The 20,708-nt window shown below is 34.4% G+C and overlaps 1 protein-coding gene across 1 annotated transcript in view; it reads right to left on the bottom strand.

Moving 5' to 3' along the window:
• The window catches only part of PTPRD (protein tyrosine phosphatase receptor type D), a 280,660-nt gene that overhangs the window by 138,039 nt on the left and 121,913 nt on the right, over positions 1-20,708 (bottom strand). Inside the window, exons 4-10 of the mRNA XM_070935556.1 lie at positions 14,705-14,893; positions 13,487-13,495; positions 12,719-12,736; positions 10,979-11,089; positions 9,755-9,766; positions 7,364-7,633; positions 4,447-5,028 (exon numbers count right to left, since the gene is read on the bottom strand). Coding sequence (XP_070791657.1) covers positions 4,447-5,028; positions 7,364-7,633; positions 9,755-9,766; positions 10,979-11,089; positions 12,719-12,736; positions 13,487-13,495; positions 14,705-14,893 — 1,191 coding nt within the window. The remainder of the gene's footprint in view (positions 1-4,446; positions 5,029-7,363; positions 7,634-9,754; positions 9,767-10,978; positions 11,090-12,718; positions 12,737-13,486; positions 13,496-14,704; positions 14,894-20,708) is intronic.

The raw sequence follows: 20,708 nt of genomic DNA, 5'->3' as shown, positions 1-20,708 counted from the left end.
CAAAAAACCCAAAGCCTTCAAGGACTCAGTTTAATTTATATAGGCTACAGTTTTTAAATACCTCATCTCCTAGTACTCTTCTTCATCATTGTGGTATTCGTGCCAGTTCTTTGTACTATAGAAGTATCATTACAGGTAGTCCTTGATTTATGACCTCAATTGATCCCAGAATTTCAGTTGTTAAGTGAAACATTTGTTAAGTGAGTTTTGCCCCATTTTACGACCTTTCTTGCCACAGTTGTTAAGTGACTCACTGCAGTTGATAAGTTAGTAAACCAGCTGTTAAGTGAATCTGGCTTCCTCATCGGCTTTGCTTGTCAGATGGTCACAAAAGGTGATCACATGACCTTGGGACACTGAAACCGTCATAAATATGAACCAGTTTCCAAGCAGCCAAATTTTGATCACATGATCATAGCGATGCTGCAAAGATTCTAACTTTGAAAAATGGTCAGAAATCACATTTTTCAGGGCTGTTGTAACTTTGAACGGTCACTTAGATGAACTGTTGTAAATTGAGGACTATCTGTATTTATCTGTTAAAATGGGTTGATATCTATCTATGCTGGTTAGAGAAATTGTGCGACTTGGAAATCCATACAGAGATTGACAAACACTTCTTTAGATAACATGAATAATAAATCATCTACCAGCTTTCTAGCTATGTAAACCCTTACTTGAAGTAATTCCAAAGGCTATTTGTTACTAGCTACTGTAACCTAATCATGGGTTTCTGTTTTAATGCCACCTTAATTGTGAACTTTTTTTTATCTGCTAATCATTTCCTAGGAGCAGCCCATTGCTAATGTCTCTCCAGGCGTCTGAAAATGTAAAGTGTATAGCAGATTTTCATAATGACAATAATTATGTACATTAAGACTTCATTGTGAAATGTGCAATTTTACAAATCCTAAGAAGCAAATGTATTTGCTTTAATTGTTAACCAAACCATAACACATTTTTAGACCTGATATCTATATCCAGCAAAAAAAGCTGGAATACTTAACATTCCCCCCCCCCAGATCTTACAGCCAAGTAAATTTTAAAATGCATATAGTAGTTGTTTTTGATATCAACACACCATTATATCACTGATTAAGTTTAAAATGATGTTACAAGAGATGCTGTCCTTAAAGTATTTGTTTTTAGTAGCAGTTAGGAGGAATCAACATTGAGACTGTGGAATGGCTGAGGGGAGTAACTTTTTCTTTTGTACTATATTAGAACTGACCTTGCTGGCATAATTTTACTTGGAAAGGAAGCACTTACTGAATGAACACAGTAGCTTCTTTCAGATCATTTTTAGGCACCCCTATTTTGTGTGAATGGAACTTATAAATGAGATAGATAAAATTTATGGATATAAATTTCCTTTCTCTACTTTCTTCTCCAGAGGTTTTGTTTTTAACCATCCTGAGGATAGGGACAAGAAGACAAATTCTGTTCCATGGATAGATCAATGCAACCTATTTTTTAATTCCCCAGATAGAATGGAATAAAATATATTTATTTCTTAAAACAAAATGCTGTACGTGTGTATATGTGTGTGTGCTATGGACAGATCAGCAGAGATGTAATTTGTGTGTTTAAAAATTAAAAAAAATGATAATATTTTTATCATATAAATAAATTGTTGAAAAAATGAAATGAAAAGAAATTCAACCAGGAACCCAAAAAACAAATTAGTTTGGAAGAACTTATTTATTAGTTCAATTTATATGCTGCCCTTCTCCGAAGACTCAGGGCGGTTTACAATGCACTTATAGCAATAGCCTTCATTCTTTTTGTATATACTTGCTTATTAGGGCTTTTGGCCCCCCATAAGCAGTGTTTCTACCAAGTCAGCTTATTGCCCCCACAATCCGGGTCCTCAATTTACCTACCTCGGCAGGATGGAAGGCTGAGTCAACCTTGAGCCTGGTGAGATTTGAACTCGCACTAATTGTAGGCAGCTGGCAGCTAAGTGCTACATAACAGCACTTAGTCCGCTGCACCACCAAGGCTCTAACTAATTCATATAACGTAAGATAATCAATCAGTTAGGTGATTTGAGTTTAAATTCCATCTGTTGTAACAATTAGGGTGATGACCTGGAGAAACTATGCAAACAAAGTTTCAAATAGGATTTCAGCTCAGAATAAGAAGAAAACATTAGAAAGAAATTTAAAATGACTCCACTTTAATTGTCTTGGGTATAAGAGGGAGGAAAGAAAAATGCTGTCCATTCTTTAATATTCATTATTGTTTATGTTTGCCACTTTTAGGGCTAATATCAATTTTGTTTGTAATGGCCACTGCATAGCTTCCCCAAGGTCATTTCTGTGATCCCTTATGGCTGTAAAGGTGTTTAAGTTATGGTTATGAACCATCTTAACCAAGTTCAGTAGAGATATATTTTGTCTACAATTTGGATATGGATTATTTTATAGTATTTTAAACTTTTAACGGTGTATCAGAATATATTAGCCATATAATATTTTAGATCTATTAGATATCCACTTTTATTTCATAACTTATTTTGGGCTTTTTATTATCTATACCATCTATTTTAAATATTGTTTTAAACTTCAACTTGAATTAGTATTATTTTTTTTTCCTTTCTTTGTAAATTGTAATACCTAGCCTGTAAAAAAATACAACCAAGAAATAAGTATTTTTGGATTGGCCTATGCAAAATAATTATTTTTTTACTCTACAATTTACCATAAAAGAGCAGATGAGAAACTGTTTTTATTGTGGAGCAATCCTTTTGATGTTTTTGGAATCCCAATTTCCTAATGCTATTTTTTTAAAAAAATATGTAGAGACTTTTTTCCTAGTAAGGAAATAGGAATATAAAGAAAATGAACAAACAAAAAAAAAAAATTGATGAAAAGATTAGTAAGCAAAGTTACAAAAATTGTAATTAGTCTCACTATATCACTGATGGAAATTAACTTTTTTACAGATGAAAAGCCTTTTTAAATATTAAATAGAAAATAGATTGTTTTTAACAATTATTAAAAGGATTTTAAAGACTTTAAATCTCTGAACTAAGTTCCAAATTCCTCTACTACTTTGTTATTAAGTAATAGGGTAAAAAAAGGGAGTAAGAAGAACTACTAAAACTTTATAGGTAAATATTTCTCTTTAGTCATATTGATATATAATATTTGTGAACAATTAAAATGTTCATGAGTTTCTGATTTAAGTTCTTTGGTCAATTCTTTTTCCCCTTAAAAATCACATACTAAATGCTAAATTATACCTTGCTGAATAATAGGAAATATATTCTTGCTTAAATTTGGTCAAACTTCTGTTAGAAATTTGGGTTGTTAATTTTGCCATTACCGAGTATTCTCCAAACCTAGGTTCCCAATCTGATATAATCAATAACATCTCTCTTTTTCAATACTGTGATAAATTTTGTGAACATGTTTCTTAGTAAATGTCTTAATTAATTGTAGTATTTTTTGTTGAGATCCCTTGGCATTATGCCTAATTTTGAATTGTGGTTTCATTTCAAAATTTGATTTTTAACACTTTCTAATTTCTGGAAAATTTGGAAACCATTTGTGGACTATGCGCTGGGAAAATTGGATGCTTCAGTACCTGTACCCCGAGAACGTGGATTTTGGCGATCATGAGGATATATCCGAAGAACCAAATCTTCCTTTCTTATGTATAGCACAGGGTGAAATATTGTATATGTTGTTTGTAATGTTAGTAATTTAAAATATAAAATGAATAAAAAAATTTAAAAAAAAAACACTTTCTAAATAATGCCATGTATTTTTTTTTCCCTGTACTTTTTTGGGGGAGTGTTTTGCTTTTTTTTTTTTTTTTTTTTTTTGCATATCTGCTACATATGGTAAAATGCGCTCATGGCATTTCCAGCATTTGTTATTATATGATTTGTCTGTCTTGACAATTACTAACAGTTATTACCTTTTACCTAAGTTATTAGAATCTCCTCAGACTGCTTTCCTTTCCTTGAGAATGACTAGATAAGGCTTCACCTTGGGAGAGATCAAGCTTAGAGGCTGCTTGCAGCTATGCAACAACTCCTTGGTAGTACAGGAGTTTAAGGCACCCTGTTATTAAGCTGGTTATTAAGACCAGCTGCCTGCAATTACTGCAGGGTTCAAATCTCGCCAAGGCTCAAGGTTGACTCAGCCTTCCATCCTTTCTAAGGTAGGTAAAATGAGGACCCAGTTGTGGGGGCAATAAGCTGACTTTGTATAAATATACAAAAGGATGAAGGCTATTGCTGAGCACATTGTAAGCCGCCCTGAGTCTTCGGAGAAGGGCGGCATATAAATCAAATTAAAAAAAAAAAAAAAAACCTCCAAGCTGGGTCCCTTCCTTGCAGTTTCCCAGCATAACCATCTTTAATCATATTGCCTAGAACAATTGTCAACCCATTGCAAAACTGATTGGAAGAGATTACCATAAATTCCATCTTACCTCCTGTTTGAGTGATGACTTGTATATCACTAGAAAGTGGTCCATCTCCAACTGAGGTAAAGGCAAGTACTTTTACTGAATAAGTTTTCTGTGGTACAAGATTCCCAATGGTGGTGATATGGCTATCAGCCACATTATGTTTTAACCAGCTGTTGACATGTTGGGAAGGATCCATAGTGTAATACACTCTGTAGCCTTGTATTTGACCATTTGGTTCCTCAGGTTCTTCCCACTGCACTAAAATGGTGGTTGAGCTCAACATACGAGCTTGTACATTACGTGGTGCACTAGATGGTGCTTGCTCTGAGGTCCGTGTTGTCACAGGTTCACTGGGTGGACCCCTTCCTATGTTATTCACAGCAACCACTCTGAACTCATATTCGGAATATGGGCTTAAGCCAGCCACACTATATCTTGTTGTGGCTACTCCATCAATTTCTTTATATAGTTCCTCAGTATTCTTAGGTTTATGCTGGATTATGTAGTAAGACACTGGTTCAGGATTTCCAGAATCCCAGGTCAAAGTAATGCTTGTTGCTGTGCTTTCGGTCACAACAGGAGTTCCTGGAGGTTTGGGCAATGCTAGAAAAATATAATAAAATTTATTCAACCGGGGGAAAAATGTAACTAGAAGAGAAGCATAAAAATAACTAAGGAAATCCATAGTTATCTGGAGAACAGAAAATATCTATTAAAATATATAAGGAAAAATATGTATTTATTTGTTTGTGTAATTTTTATGCCACCCATATCACTCTGCAAATGATAAGCCTTCAAATATTAAGTGTTTATTCAATATCTTCCAGAAAAACAAATTATTTTAAAAGCATTAAAACTTTTCTAATCTTAAACACAAGTCTAAATGTGTTTTAACAGGCCTCATATACTGAATTTTATAGGAGAGGGGCATATAATAGAGAAGAAGAGGAAGGGCATCAGAGAAGAGGAAGGAATGGAACAAAGTCAGGTTTTAATTTAGTTACATTTAGTTCCTACCCGAATAAATAAAAAAGACTTAGATCATAATTAAAATATGCCATTAATTTCAATGGATATTAACTACATCTAATGAATATTTTGACCATTGAAAATAAAAAGCCCTTTTAGAATATCCTACTGTTTTAAAGAATGCATAGTTCTAATTGTGAATATATGGCTCAATTGTAGGAAATTCCTCTAAAACTGACTGAGGATGATCCCAACAAGTTTATGAGATAGAAGAATCTTCAAAACCCCACAGGAGTGAAGACATCTACACATTAATAGCCAAAATATTTGTTCCTGGTATTTCTGCTATTTTGGAATATTTTTTTGTCTATGCTTACAAACCTGATTTATATCTTAGCTCTTTTTTTCCCTAGATTCTCATTGTGTAACTTCCACACTTCGGATTTTGAGCACTTATTTGTTTTATATCTCAAATAAGTTTACAATAATGATAATACTTTATATTTATTATAATACATTTATAATATTTATAATAAGTAAAATACACAGGAACAAAAATAAAATCAAATAAAAATAAATCAATACCATTCAACAAACTTCAACTAACAATTAAAGGTCTGTTGAAAATAGGGCCATTTTTCTAAATGATGTTGTTTTCCTCAATAATGCAAAACATGTATTAAAACTATAGCACTCCACTGAACTGTGCATTCCACAACCTGGTGGCTACACAGGAGAAGAGCTACTGTGTATTGGATATGAGCTTTTGGCAATTGGGGGTGGTGGTAATCTTTACAGACAAGGTCGATTGGATTCACTTTGAGATAAAATCCAATTAGGTATAAGTTTTAGGCAAGTAATCTTAGAAACAGCTTTCTTGTCATATAGATCTTTTTATTTTCGGTTTGTACATTAAGAGGAAGTGGACAGGATATTGGGGAGATGAGCTTCACCAGTTGTTTATTTGACCTTAGCTCTCCAAGCCAGGTCAGGACTGATCCCATGTTTAATACCTGCTTAAGTCAGGGATGCAATCCTTCTTGATTAAAGGAGCAGTCCTGAGAAAAAGCCTTCATGTGATCCAGAAGGTCAATATAATAACCATCTGTAATCTTCTATTTCTAAATTTTAAAAAATGGTAGTCTTGCAACTGCAGATACCCTATATCAGCAAGAAACTGATTATTTGGACCTGTTTCAATCAGGGTTTGTCCTAGGCATGTTGAGGGTCTGTCTGGGCAGGTTCATAGAAGAAAGACTTTCAACATACCTAGGGAAAACTGTAATTGAAAGAGTCAGGTCATTACAATACCTGACAAGTCAGCATGTTCATACTGGATGTTCATATAGGATGTAGTGACCAAGTGACCAAGTATTCATAAATAGGACTATGGGGTTTAACAGTTCCTTTGCAACCAGCTCATCTTTCTTCGTCAGGCTGCATCTTGAAAGGAATTAAGGCCAGCAACCAGGTTCTTCTCTTTTCCCATTTGTATCCTATTTGTCACAAAAACCTAGCAGAGACATTCAACCTTGGGCAGGGCAGCAATCAGAAAAAGCCCTAATTAACCAACATGGCCAAGATTTTGCAAGTTAAGACTATCTTCAATTTCATTTAGTCTGGCCTAGGTTTCTGGCAACATTATAGATTATTTCTAACCATCTGGGAATAGATTTGTAAATTGGCTCCTCTTTGACCCTTTTCCCATCTATTTTTAGAACTTATAACAGCTATTCTTGTAATCAGATGACAAGGAAGTAATTTTAAATTTTAGAAGAAACTTGGGTCTTATTCTAAACACCTTCAAACATAATATTGAAATTGATATTACACCTGTAGCCTACATCTAATACTATGTGGATGCATAATTAATCCATTAAAAATTATTTGCAAAATTGTGAGTTACTACTAATTTTGTTTTTTTTACAAGCAGGTTAAAACATGCATATGCTTCAATTAAACTTCATACCTTTTACAGTTATCTGTGCTATTGCTTCTATAACACCAAGAGTGGACATGGCCACACAGGTATAATTAGCAGACTGCCTAACATCATTGAGCTCTAGGACATTCCTTCCAATTGGCATATCATCTTCTGGTGTCAGATCTTCAGCTCCCAGCATCCATTTTACATATGGCATTGGTGACCCCACAGCAACACAGGTGATGTTAACACTTCCTCCCGGCATAATTTCATGGTTAGTGGGTGGGATTGAGAATCTTGGTGGCACCCGGCGAACTACAATGAAGCACAAATAAAACTAATGACCCATATAAAAATTGGGAACTTAAGAGATTCCAAACAAGACTACATGCATATATCAACACAATTTAAAGCACTAATTGGTATTCTGAACTCAGAAAAAGAAAACTAAAGAGATATATTTGTACATAAAATTAATTCTTTATACATGATATTATTAATTTTTACCACATTCATACTATTTTTTAATACTTAGTGGAGATCAGCAATTAAGTAAGTATACAATAGCAATACATAAATGTCAATACACACACACACGCACATACATATATATACAATTCTATTATTTATACTCATATGTACAGAAAAAAAACTGGAAAGTGGACAGCATGCTTGAGTTGAATATTAAAATCAACTTCAGCGCTGTATACTTCCAGCCAACTGATGTAAAAAAATGTGTTGCATCACATCGTCACATCAGAGCCTTAGAACACATCACCTACAGTACACTGAAAATACAACTCTGATTTGCTTTCAGACCCAAAAGTGGATGCAGCCTCAAGACCTCACATTGACATCAAAACAAACATAGGAAAACATATATGTATGTGCATGTGCATGTGCATGTGCATATACATATACATATACATATACATATACATATACATATACATATACATATACATAAAAATCATAGGAGAAGAAACAAGGCAAAGCCAGTATGAGTTCTGGATTTGATCATGCAGGCAAGCAAGTGACACAGTTTAAAAGGAATCATGCTCAGGAAAGGAACATTTTTATTAGGAAATAAAACTAATTAAAGGATTGGGTGGGAAATGTACTAAGACAGAGAAGATCACTTTTAAAATGTGAGGATAATATGGTAATTTGAAACAAATAGGGTTTTAAGGAGATAAGGTAAGGTACTGGATTAAGCCTAAGGTTGTTACGAAGCAAGTTATGGTGGTGAAGAAGAAGGGAGAACAGTAAAGCATTCCAAATTCCATAGTTTTCACATAAAAGGGAAAGAAAAGTAGGTTGCCAGGATTAAGGATAATGTTAAAAGCAGTTCTATGTGTACAAAATAAGGGATATTAGTATCTGCAACACATAGCAACAAGGTACTGCATTAACAAAGTAATCAGCATTTAAGCAAAGCACAACAGTAAGAAAATGATTAAGAATCAGTGTTCCTGCTTCATTTATTCTGTATGTTTCATTTGTATATTGCAAGTGTTGAAAAAGGAGAAGCAACAAATCGAGGCCTTTTGTTCTACAAAATACTGCATCCTTTATTATGCCAGCTTTTTAGATAAGAAGCTAAACTGTACCTCTCAGTGATAAAATACAGTAAATCAATATGGTCCTGACTGAGAGAAATTGACACCTAAGTCCTATCATTAACAATGGGAGTTATGGGGGGTTGTTTTTAGTTATTTATATAGGGAAAACCTTAGTTGGGTCAAGACTATAAATTCCAGACAAACATTTCTTTAATTTCAACCTTCCTATGGGATTGAATAAATAAATGTCTATAGACATGAAAGAGGCTTACTCTGATGGCCTCATGAGTGAATGGGAGGGGCACAGGGAGAAGAAGGAGCCAAACATGACTTTCAGCCAAATGACAAAAAGTTACACAAGCAAGTGACAGGCAGTGCAGACTCTGTAATCCCAAACAGAGTAATTTGGTGGTGGGGGGGAAGTTTTGCTTTGTTTTTAAACTAAAACTAAAACAAAAGAGAAGTTTTAGTCTTCATGCTTGGAGGAGTGCTTGGAGGAGCAATTAATTGCAGAAAGTCATTCCTGGATCAGCAGGCATCGACAACATAAAAGAAAAGGAAAGGAAACTGGAAGAAGGGAGGAAAAAGCAGGAACACTGACCAAATTGGCAAGGCCTTAAGCATTCAGGAGTATTACCGCTGTTGGTCATGCATCCAGACTTTCATCTTCTTTGACCATGCACAACAATCAGATACCATCACACATTAAAAGCCATGAGCAGGGCATTCTCTGCTTTAACATAACACTAACTTTAAAATAAATAAATAAATAAAAAAGGCCACAATGCAACTACATTCATTTCATTTGTATTCTTTGTTATTGGTTTAATTAATAGTTTTGTAAGGTGGGTAAAAAAGTAAAAAACACACCAACCTTCTCGCAGCTCTGAGGGATGTAGGGGGTTTGATGCAGAACACAATGAAATGAGGAAAGGAGAAAAACAAGGGAAACACAGAGAGAGTAAAAAGGCCATATCAAGGCTTTCAATGGCTACTTGAACATCTTTTACTTGCTCTAGTCAAACCTTCCTACCTCAGTTCTGTTAGCAATTTTTCACAGCTATTACGGTGTTAGAAATTAGCATTATTGGAAAAAAAATTCCTACAGATAACAATGGCACACATGCCTCATGCAGTTTAATATTTTCAAAAGGAAAAGGATTAGGTAGTTTTCTAAGAAGGCCGTAATCATTTCTGAACCTTTTCTTCCCCCCCAAATTAAACTGTAAATACTTTTGAGGAACTTGTATATTATAATGCCGTGACAATGTCATGAGCTAAAAACTGTGTTTTAAAAACAAAAATATCCCTTTGCCTTTCTAACCCACCCTTTCATTTAGCACTCTCACTTTGCAGAAAGATATTAAAGACTCAGATAATGTAAATTACGCCAAGAAGTTACAAAAGGGAATGCTTCCATGGATTTATTTTTTTAAAAAAATATAACCATTACATGGATCATCATTTCATATCTACTAAAATTAGGTCAGTTTCCTCCCCTTTCTTCCTCTTTTCCACAAAGAACAGGTAGTTCATTAATACATTGCTATGGATTACATATTTCAGCTAATATTTCAAATTAAATAGTGAATATATGGGGGAAGGGTTGACAGAGAAGGAAATCACCAGTCTTTTTCAAACTAAGAATTTTCAAACTAAAAACTTTTCCTTTTAACAGAGGTCACATGGAAACATACCTCAATATCTTGTGTTTCAATTACAGTTAAATTAGTTTCACAGCAAGCAATACTGGGAATTCAAATACACCGAAATAAACAAAAAAAGGAAAAACAATAGAGAAAAAAACCCCCAAATTAATACAACTTTCAGGTAACTAGCCAATGCACGAAAGGTAGAAGTCAAGCTGTAAAAAAATACAAATATACTTACAAACTTTAAATCACAGGGATATATTAGAGTCAATAGTGCCTTTCTTCTTCCCCAAAGTTTTCCACTAAGCCTTTAGACCATTTCTCTTACGGCTAACTTTTCCCATAATGCCTTCAATACTACAAGTTGCTAAAAGATAAACCTCAAGAGAATCTTAACACCCTTGAGCCTGAATGAAGAGTTGATGCCAGGGTTATGTCATTCCTACCTCTGACATAAAGATTGGCAGGGGCAGAATAGCGAGTACCCGCACTGTTGGTTGCAACACACTCATATTTGCCTTGGTCAGATTCTTCACTCAATTCGATTTGGAGGGCACCTGTATGGATATAAAATATATTCCCAAAGAAATTGTCAAAAGATAAGTTTTTCAAACTCCTAACAATACACCGCTTAACAATAATGAAAAGCCCTGTAAGCGAAGATCCACTCAACGTCGGTTCACTTTCTCGCTAAGGTAACACAGACAAAAAAATAATAATAATGATGCGATGAAAAAAACAAGGAGATTATTTTTTTCACACCATCAGTACTAAAACAGGAAAACAATCTGCATTTGTCAAACAATTCTCTAACATAATACTTTTTCTCCTAGACTATTAAAATGAAGATGGGTGAGACTGCTTCAAGGAAGTATGGCTTTAAAATAAAACAAAGGAGATTAGATTATTGGGTCATCACATTTGGTTTTACTAAATTCTACTTTTCGTGTGTGCGCGGTAAAAGTAATACAAAAGTGTGGAACTTGGCAAAAAAGGGCAAGATGGATTTCAAGAAAATCTTCTTCTGAAGAAGCCCAAAAATGTGCAGCAAGTACAAAAAAGGCTGCTTGAAGTGAAAAAGGAAACAAATTAGTTATTTATAGTAATCAAAAGAAACAAAACTCCCTTAAAGACATGCAGATTTGTAAGAAAAAGAAACACATTCAGCTACAATTTACAATCTTTTAGTGCATTTGCTGAAAAACAAGAGGATTGAATTAGAAGGCACCAAAAAAAGAAAAAGAAAAAAAAAAGAAAAAAAGTTTAAAAAATAAACAAAGAAGAAGCAACCAACCACTGCTGAGGACCTCGGAGTGGCCCCCCAAGACACCCATCAAAATCCACGACTGGGATTAGCAGTGTGGTGTCAGAAAACCCAAGAAAAATACAAAACAAGAATTACAAAAGACATGGACAATATTTATAAAATGATTAAAACCCAGCAATACCACATACCATTAAGAATATTCAATTATCAACATTTCAATTTTCAAAGCCTGGAAGATCAGAAGGATCGAAAAATCCATTGAAGAGTCAATCCAAGAAAAAAAATACATATTGTATTAGGAAGAAGAATGTGTTTATATATAAATATATAATTGAATTTAAAAGAAAAAAGTCTACTTGAACAAAAAGAAAAAAGAAACCCTTTTTAAAGACAGAGTTAAAAAGAAGATATTCCTTGTTGTCTTCTGCATGTCTGCAACTGTTCTCCAGACCATCTTGGCTTGGTCCAAAAAAAAAAAAAAAAGAACAGCTAAGGAAGAAAAAAAAATGATCTTTTTTTTTTGCTCCAGTTGGACCAAAAAAAAAGAAGAAAGAAAGAAAAAAAAAGGTAGAAAAAGAAGAAAAAAGAAAAAGAGGGACAAATGATACGCTGTGACTGGGTTGTGGCCTTAAGACCTGGATATGCTTTCTTTGAAGCATATCGCAAAATAACAAACCTTTTTTCAAAAAGAAAGAATAAACAGAAAAAACACATTTTTAAATGTAAGGTGAAAAATATGTCAGGGAAAAAAAATCACAAGATGAAAGTCACTGACCATAACTAAATAGGACAAAAGGAAGAAATAAAGATGATGACTGATTTAGATGATGCATTTATTTTTTAAAAATGACAATAATGAAAGGGATGGGAGGACAGAAAGAATAAGATCATTCTGTGAACGTTAGTTCAGCAATCTTACCTCTTATTGGTGTACCACCTGGGTAGATAATATGAATGCAAATAAGATTAGAAAGAAGAAGCATTAGTACGAGAAGAAGGAGGCTAGGGCTTTGGAAGAAGAATCAAATTAGAGTTACAGAATTAAATAAGGACTTAAAGGAATCTTGTTTTATACTGTCAAAACAGGAATATATTTAGGCATAATAATTAGATTATAAGAAATAGTATACCAAAATGGGGAAGCCATCATCTTTGGAAGTGGGGTGAGGTGACAGGGGCAGGGGCAGGGGAGTTCCTTCATTCATACAAAACTTACACTTGGGATTATTGAGGAATAAAATATCTTATATATGTCTGAAAGCCTAAAAAAATCTTTATAATTCTACAATTAATCATAACAGTTTAGGAAGTGAAACCGGGAAGAAAAAGAGGGAGAGATACTGGAGAAAGAGAGAGAAAAACAGAAACAGAAAAATGGGGGAAGAGTTTATACTAAAGACTATATAAAAATAAACAGTGAGTTTATTTTGGATTCTTTTTTTTCACTTACTCTGCTATATCTACGTGACATTTGTGTTTTGTTCTTTCTCACTGTGAGTTTCTATACAACAACATTTCTGTGAAGGATTGTGTGTGCACTACTATCACATGTCTGGTGACTACCCTGTTAGTAAAATGCATGCCATGCATTTTAAGAGTAATAATAAGCATTATAATACCATAATTATAGTACTCTGCATATGAAAATTAGTGGGGGGTGAAGTGCGCTTCAGAACTAAGCACTTACCAATAGATTCTGGAGATTTAAATACGGAGAGAAGAGAGACAGCATAAAAATATTATTATATTCCTTATAATTTGGTACAAAATCTTTCAAGTTAACGCTTTATATATTAAAGAATCTATGTCACAGGTGAAAATCACTTCTAGTTTTACATTAAAAGAGGTTTACTCTACACAATTTTGTTGATAACAAGCATAGAAGTTGGTAACAAGACGGCTTAACATCATCACAGATCAGAAAGGTAAACGTTCTGGGAATCACCTGATTTTATAGCATTATTATTTCTGAAGTAAGCAGCTTGTTACATTTCCCATCCCTTATATGATATATTTTATATGGGGAAAAGCATACAACTTATAAACATTAGTTATATTATTATGAAACTGCATGAGGGATTCCATCTGGTAGGGAAACAGGGAAAGAGCTGCTAAAGCTGGACTCTACACGAAAAGCAGGCTTCTGTAGATCCAGATACTGAAATACTAAGGAGGTTCCAGAATCACTACTGTCAGAAAACTTTTAGCCAATTCATAGTAATAATAACCACCATCATAACAATAATAATCTCTCCTTTCAAAGGATATCCCAAGGATAGTTATTATCGTTGTAGTAGCACTTTGTTTGTTTTTTTAAAAAATGTTAGTTAAAAATAGTATACAAGAAAAAAAGTAATGTGTTTCATGTATCAGTGAATGGTAGGAAGGTATGTCCCAACTGGCTAATCTTTGGTGAATTTCAAATGTTGAAAACAATTCACAAAACACAATTGTTATATAGTATTTTAAACATCAAAAATGACAAATTTGGGTTGGATGAGGATAATCATTGGTACTCTTTGCATATCCTGTAGTCCAATGCCGATGGTAATAATAATAATAATGAGAGATAAAGGCAGAAGAGAAAATGGATCTGTCAAATACTGCTGAAAAGCAGTAAAGAAAACAACAAAAAAATTGAAACTACAGTCACAGCAGTGAGCAATGTGGAATAAACAGAAGCTGCAAAACATTCTGGAGACAGACTATGGAAATTCTGGGAACAGACTATGGCTACAACACAGACATGGACAACACGCTCAACAACATAAAAAAGAGAAGGGAATAAATCACAACCCAAAAAATAAAACAAACACACAAATAAGGAAAAAGAACAGAAACAACAAAAATAAAATCCAGGAAAGAATTATTTAAGGCATTACTGAAAACAGTAACAATACCTTACCTGATCGTAATTGCTTAATGCGCCCATTGTTGTTGCTCGTATCTACAGGTAAAAAATCTTTGAACCATGTTATTTCTGGATCAGGATTGCCGCTGGCTGCACATAACATAGTGGCTGTTCGAGTGCGCTCAACCACCTTTAACTGTGGTCCCATATCAATGGTGGGAAAACCACGTGGAATTTGATCCTCTGGAAAGAAAATAAAATATGGTTTATATAATTTTTATCACAAACCTTATCTCTTTTATAGATGCATTTCAGATTCTGTGTATTTCAGGCCTATTTTTAATAAAAAATTTCAGTTTTTTCTTTATAGGGTGGTAAGGTAAAGGTTTCCCCGCACATGCGTGCTAGTCATTTCCGGCTCTAGGGGGTGGTGCTTATCTCCATTTCTAAGCCGAAGAGCCAGTGCTGTCCGAAGACGTCTCCGTGATCATGTGGCCAGCATGACTCAATGCCAAAGGCGCATGGAGTTCTGTTACCTTCCCACCGAAGTGGTCCCTATTTTTCTACTTGCATTTTTTATGTGCTTTCGAACTGCTAGGTTGGCAGAAGCTGGGACACGTAATGGAAGCTCACCCTGTTATGCAGCGCTAGGGGTTCAAACCACTGAACTGCCGACCTTTTGATCAACAAGCTCAGCGTCTTAACCACTGAGCCACCGCATCCTTTTTAGGGTGGTAGGAGTACACTAAACCATGAATCAAAATAATTTCAGCTCTAATTCTATTCTTCTTAATCTGATAGGATCCTGATTTATTTGCAGATTTCCAAGGGAAAGCAGTTAAAAGTTTTCAGAATTTGTATCTTACAAAGATATGTTGTTGATTTAACAGGTGAAAACAGTGGGGAAATGGAAGCTCTGTACCCAACTCAAAACCTATGCAGATTTTTGCTGCATGGTCAAAATAATTTGGTTTTTCATAAGCAGATACAAAGCTATGTGACCTTTTGGGGGAGACAAGTTTCCTAAATTTAGTGAAACTTATTTGTAATAAAATCTGTACAGGTAATTCTCGACTTATACCTACAACTGGTAATGAAATCTCAGTCATTGAGTGAGGTAATCATTAAGCAAGACATTCACATGTCAACTTTGTTCAAGGACTACAATCCTGGAACTTCTGGTTGTGGGCATTAAGTGATCTATTGGGTTGGGAAATGGACCAGACTGAAAGAGCTGCTTGCAGAATACAGCTCCCCTCTCTGTGTGGAAGGGAACTGTTCTGGCAGACAATGGGAACAGAACACAGATGTTTGGGATCTGACCTCTGCTTCTGCACCTCACTGAATTCAGCTCTTTTGCATGAAAGCTCCATTTCTATCCCAGTCATAGGACTGACATATATTGAACTCTCCTTGGCAGGCAGCCCCCAGACACGAGAGGAAGTCCTCTCAGCAGGCAGCAGCAGCTTGCAACATTCCCTACTGCTTTCCCCACTGAATTTCAGGAAACGTTAGCGTAAACTATAACCCTATGAGTTTATCAGAAAATCTGTTTTTACCATTTAAATTCTGCAGCAAACTATAGCAAATATCAATTGTATCTCATGAGATGGTTTTCAAATTATTTCTACTTTCAAAATCCTATGTAATTTGAAGATCATATGTAGGGCTGCTGACTTATGTACAAAAGGCCAGAGCTCTTCCAAGAGTATAACATTAAAAATGAATAATCTAGTGCTTTCTCTGATTTAACAAGTGCGACCAGAATAAGAAAAAAAAAATCAAAAATAGTATTCAGATGTGCATGTGTTGCTATTATAATCTAGAAATTACATTGAGTAATTTCTCATTGATTATAAAAGCCTTATTTATTTTTCTTTCAAACATGCCGATTTTTCTCCAAAACCAAAAGAAAACAGGAGAAAAGATCAATAGCTACCGTGGACTTATTTTATTAAATATGACTAGTATTGACATGCCGCTTTTAGGGAATGAAGATAATTTGTTACAATTTTTCCAGCATCAACACATAATTTCTTTTGCTAGAAAATGGTATGAGCATTCCACATATTTCTAGAAAAGCTTTCACAGGCATTTGAAAAAGTTAAAGTGATACCCTGGGAGACTTGGCCAATGTTTGCATTTCTTGATAACTTCCTTCCCACTTAGGGCTATGGAATCACTGAAAATATGACTTGTGTATATTGCTGTAACAGAATGGTATTTTCATCTTTTACCAATATGCAAGCTGACATTCTTATGCCATTTTGTATTGGGTCTTGCCAAAGAATCCTACATTTTATAACAATTTATAAGATGTAAAGTTTTCATCTTGGAAATTACTGATAAGATATGACTTATGCCATGCTGAAGTAGCACTCTAAGGTATTTGCATGACCTTTCCTTTTCCTATTTCATTTACAAAGAATACACTTGAGCTCCCATTTTCTTATAAACATTCACAGAACCAAGATAATATGTCTTGCATACAACTAGGTACAACTAGGGTAAAGAATGAAAAAGAAATTCCCTTTCTTATTTTTAATAAGGACAATTAAATTCAATCCATCCTTCTTATGCAAAGATTCTGTCTGAGTACACATTCCTCATTAAATTTCCAAGAGGAACATTATAATGTAGCAGATTGAAATAGTCAGAGTTGTTATACTTTGACAGTTGTGGCTTATTTCCAATCTGGCTGTCAGGTATTTGGCAACAAAGCCTAGAATTCAGCATAAAATAAGATGAGAAGAAATAATGAAATTTGTAACAGCACCGCTTATCTCAGTGGGCATAAGTTTATATGACATTAATTGCTTTCGGTTCTACTTTAAATGTATTAATTATTTCTATAAAACTTTTCCAATTTGATGGCACAATGTTTAACAGCATATCAGATAACATGAACAATCACATCAATCAGCAACAACTCCTTCAAAAAGATAAAAAGTATTATTAATCGATACAGTAACAGCTATAAATTTCAACACCAAATGACAAACATTTTTCCTTCTTCATTAGCATGCACATTAATATAATCAGCAGGATTTTAAGTACAATGTTCTCCAGTTTTCATTTTAATATTCACTTGTACTCAATTAGCTAGTCCTTCATCAATATTTTAAATCAGGCATGACTTTCATACCTTTATCACACATTGTCAGGCAAATAGACAGATTATGTCCTTGTGGTGAGAAAGATTTATAAAAAACATACACTTTAAAATACGTTTATGATGGTAATTACAAGAGACCTGACCACATCACAGTTTCTCAGCATTCATAATGAATTATAGCATAATATGGGGGAAAATAAAGAAGAACCACTATCAACTATGGGAGGGCTAATATACCCGAATGACTTAGACAAAATAGTAAGATACAAATAAATATTAGATGACCAAGGAACATTAAACACGAATCAAAAATTAAAAAACAAGGGAATTGACAAAGATTGGTGGCCTCACTTGCAAATCCAGTCGAGATACAAAAAAGTCGTAGAAAAATATGGTTTCTATAGGAAACAACAAGAGCTGAATAAAATACTACAGGGGATGGAGGGAAAAATGATAAAAAAAACCATATAATTATTTACTGAGATTCAAAATGGAAGAAGAAATGGTTAAAGAAACCATGATAACCTGGGCAAAAAATTTCAGCTACACCATAGAATTAGAGAACTGGGAAAAACTGTGGGAAAAAATTATAAACTGACAATGTCAGCAGCATACAAAGAACATTTATATAAAATGTTTTACCATTGGCATTTGCCCCCAGCGAAATTAGCAAAAATGTTCCCAAACAGACCAGCAGAATGTTGGAAATGTAAACAGAAACAAGGAACATACTACCACATGTGGTGGATATGCCCAGAAGCAAAGAAATATTGGATAAAGATAAGAAAGTGGCTAGAAGTAATTACCAAACAGCAAATAGATGTAAAACTGGAGTTATTTTATTAAGTATATTAATAGGAAACTATAATTTAAAAAAACCAATATATAATGCTACATATAATAACAGCGGCCAGAATTGTTTATGCGCAAAATTGGAAAAATGAAAGTAGACTTTCTGATGGAATGGTAATAAGGAAAATGCTAGAATGTGCTGAGATGGATAGGCTGACAATGGAAATATAAGAAAGAGGAGAAACTGAATATTATCTGATTTGGAATATATGTGTTGTGGCCCTGCCCTCTGAGCCTGTCCCATCGGAGGAAGAAAGCTCCGAGCATGAGGAAGAGGAGTCAGCCAGGCCTCCCTCTCCAGGCCCCTCCCCTCTGGCATTGTCTCAAGTGCCGGCCGAGGGAGAGGAGACAGCTGATTCGAGTCAAAGTGATAATGACACATCATTCCTGGACGCACGCCTCCGAAGGCGTGATAAACGTTTGCAGCAGCTTGGGAGGCGTGCTAGGGATTAGAACTGAGTCACTGGACCACACCCCAGAGACCACACCCCAGAGACTATATAATAGAGAGTGGTGGTCAAGGATCTTTTGTGACGAACAAAGCAAAACCTTGGAGTCACTAAAGCCTCGTCCGGAACTGCTGGGAGGAATATTATTTCTGTTTGGACTTTCTTGAACGTTCGTATCTTATCTGTCTGTTTGTGAAAATAAAGTAACTTGGCAGACGGTGTGTCTATCGCTGCCAAGTCGGAGATAAGAACTGGGTGCATTCCAAAGTGTTTCCTTAACCCTCGACTGGCTGTGTGTGTGTGTGTGTGGGGACGGGGACAGATCAATATGGTACAACTGGTTAGAGAATAGAAGCAAAGTTTAAGGATGTTAAAGTAAGATAAGATGTAATAAAAATGCAATATATATATTTATGTAACTATAACAAGCACACAGTGTATAGATTAACATATGTTGCTAATCTTTAATCAACAGTTATAAAGAAATAGGTATGTATATAAGGAAAATGAAAATAACCTCTTTGTACATATGAGGGATGCTGATACTGAAGTGCTGTAAAGATGAAAATTGTGATATAAAATGAAGAAAATTGTTTAATAAAAATAATTAAAAAAATAATTATAGTATCAATTATGTTTTGTTGCTAATTTTTTTTTATTCTGCTCTGGCACTTATTCCACATGATTTTATTATTGTCAAAGAATTTTTAGGGTGGCTTTTACTCCAGACAATTATATTAGAAAATAGCATGATAGCTTTATTATATTTTTACTGAAAAAACTCTGCAACACCACTTTGCCTAATTATTATTAGGCAGAATTATTCTCTTCATTATCAAAAAACCACTGAAAAATATGTGATACAAAGCATGTTTTATATTTTTACAAATTAATCCAACTAGTGGTTCCTAAATTGTCATGGTGTATGTGTATGTAAAGGTGTATATGCGTATGTATGTGCACAAACAGAACACAATAATAATTTTACAACCCAATTGTAACGTATCACTAGTAATTTTACAACCTAATATGTAAAATATTATTAGCAATATGACCTATAATTCAAATAACAAGGAAAACACATCCAGCAAGAAATCAATTATTTTTCCATTAACTGTAGTTTCTGACCACATAAAACTTCAAGTGAAGCAACCAAGTTCTACCTGTGAAATTTGCTGCCTCTGACAGAATAAGATGTGGGAGTATGTTTGATGTGGGAGTGTGTTACTGTATTTTAGAGATAACATAGATGTTGGTTGAAATAAAAGAGAGGTATTTTGACTAATTTAAAAATGTGCTATTAGCTGAAATAAATGTTTATTTATTCATCAAAATACCCAGATATTCTATCAGCTAAATCTAGATCTTTCCGGGTATTGATGGAAGACTGAATGAAACATAGAAGAGTAGGAGAAGGAAGGAGATTGCTTGAGAAGCTGAAGCCATGCAGATGGGAGCTAGCACAATTCCAGTCTGTCCAAGAAAAGGTGTGGCAATATACACTACACTAAATGTACATTGCCACACTGTAAATGTAAATATTGCAGACACTTTGCTAATGGCCGCTAAAGCATGGATATAGATAGTGTACTTTCAAAAAAATGCATCTTGCTAGCTGGTGCTGTAAATATTCCAGATCTGG

This window comes from Pituophis catenifer, unplaced genomic scaffold (genome assembly GCF_029215685.1).
Source record: "Pituophis catenifer annectens isolate HBS135680 unplaced genomic scaffold, rPitCat1.0.hap2 SCAF_2, whole genome shotgun sequence".
In the NCBI taxonomy this organism is placed as follows: Eukaryota; Metazoa; Chordata; class Lepidosauria; order Squamata; family Colubridae; genus Pituophis; species Pituophis catenifer.
This window is presented reverse-complemented; position numbering and strand designations above follow the sequence as displayed.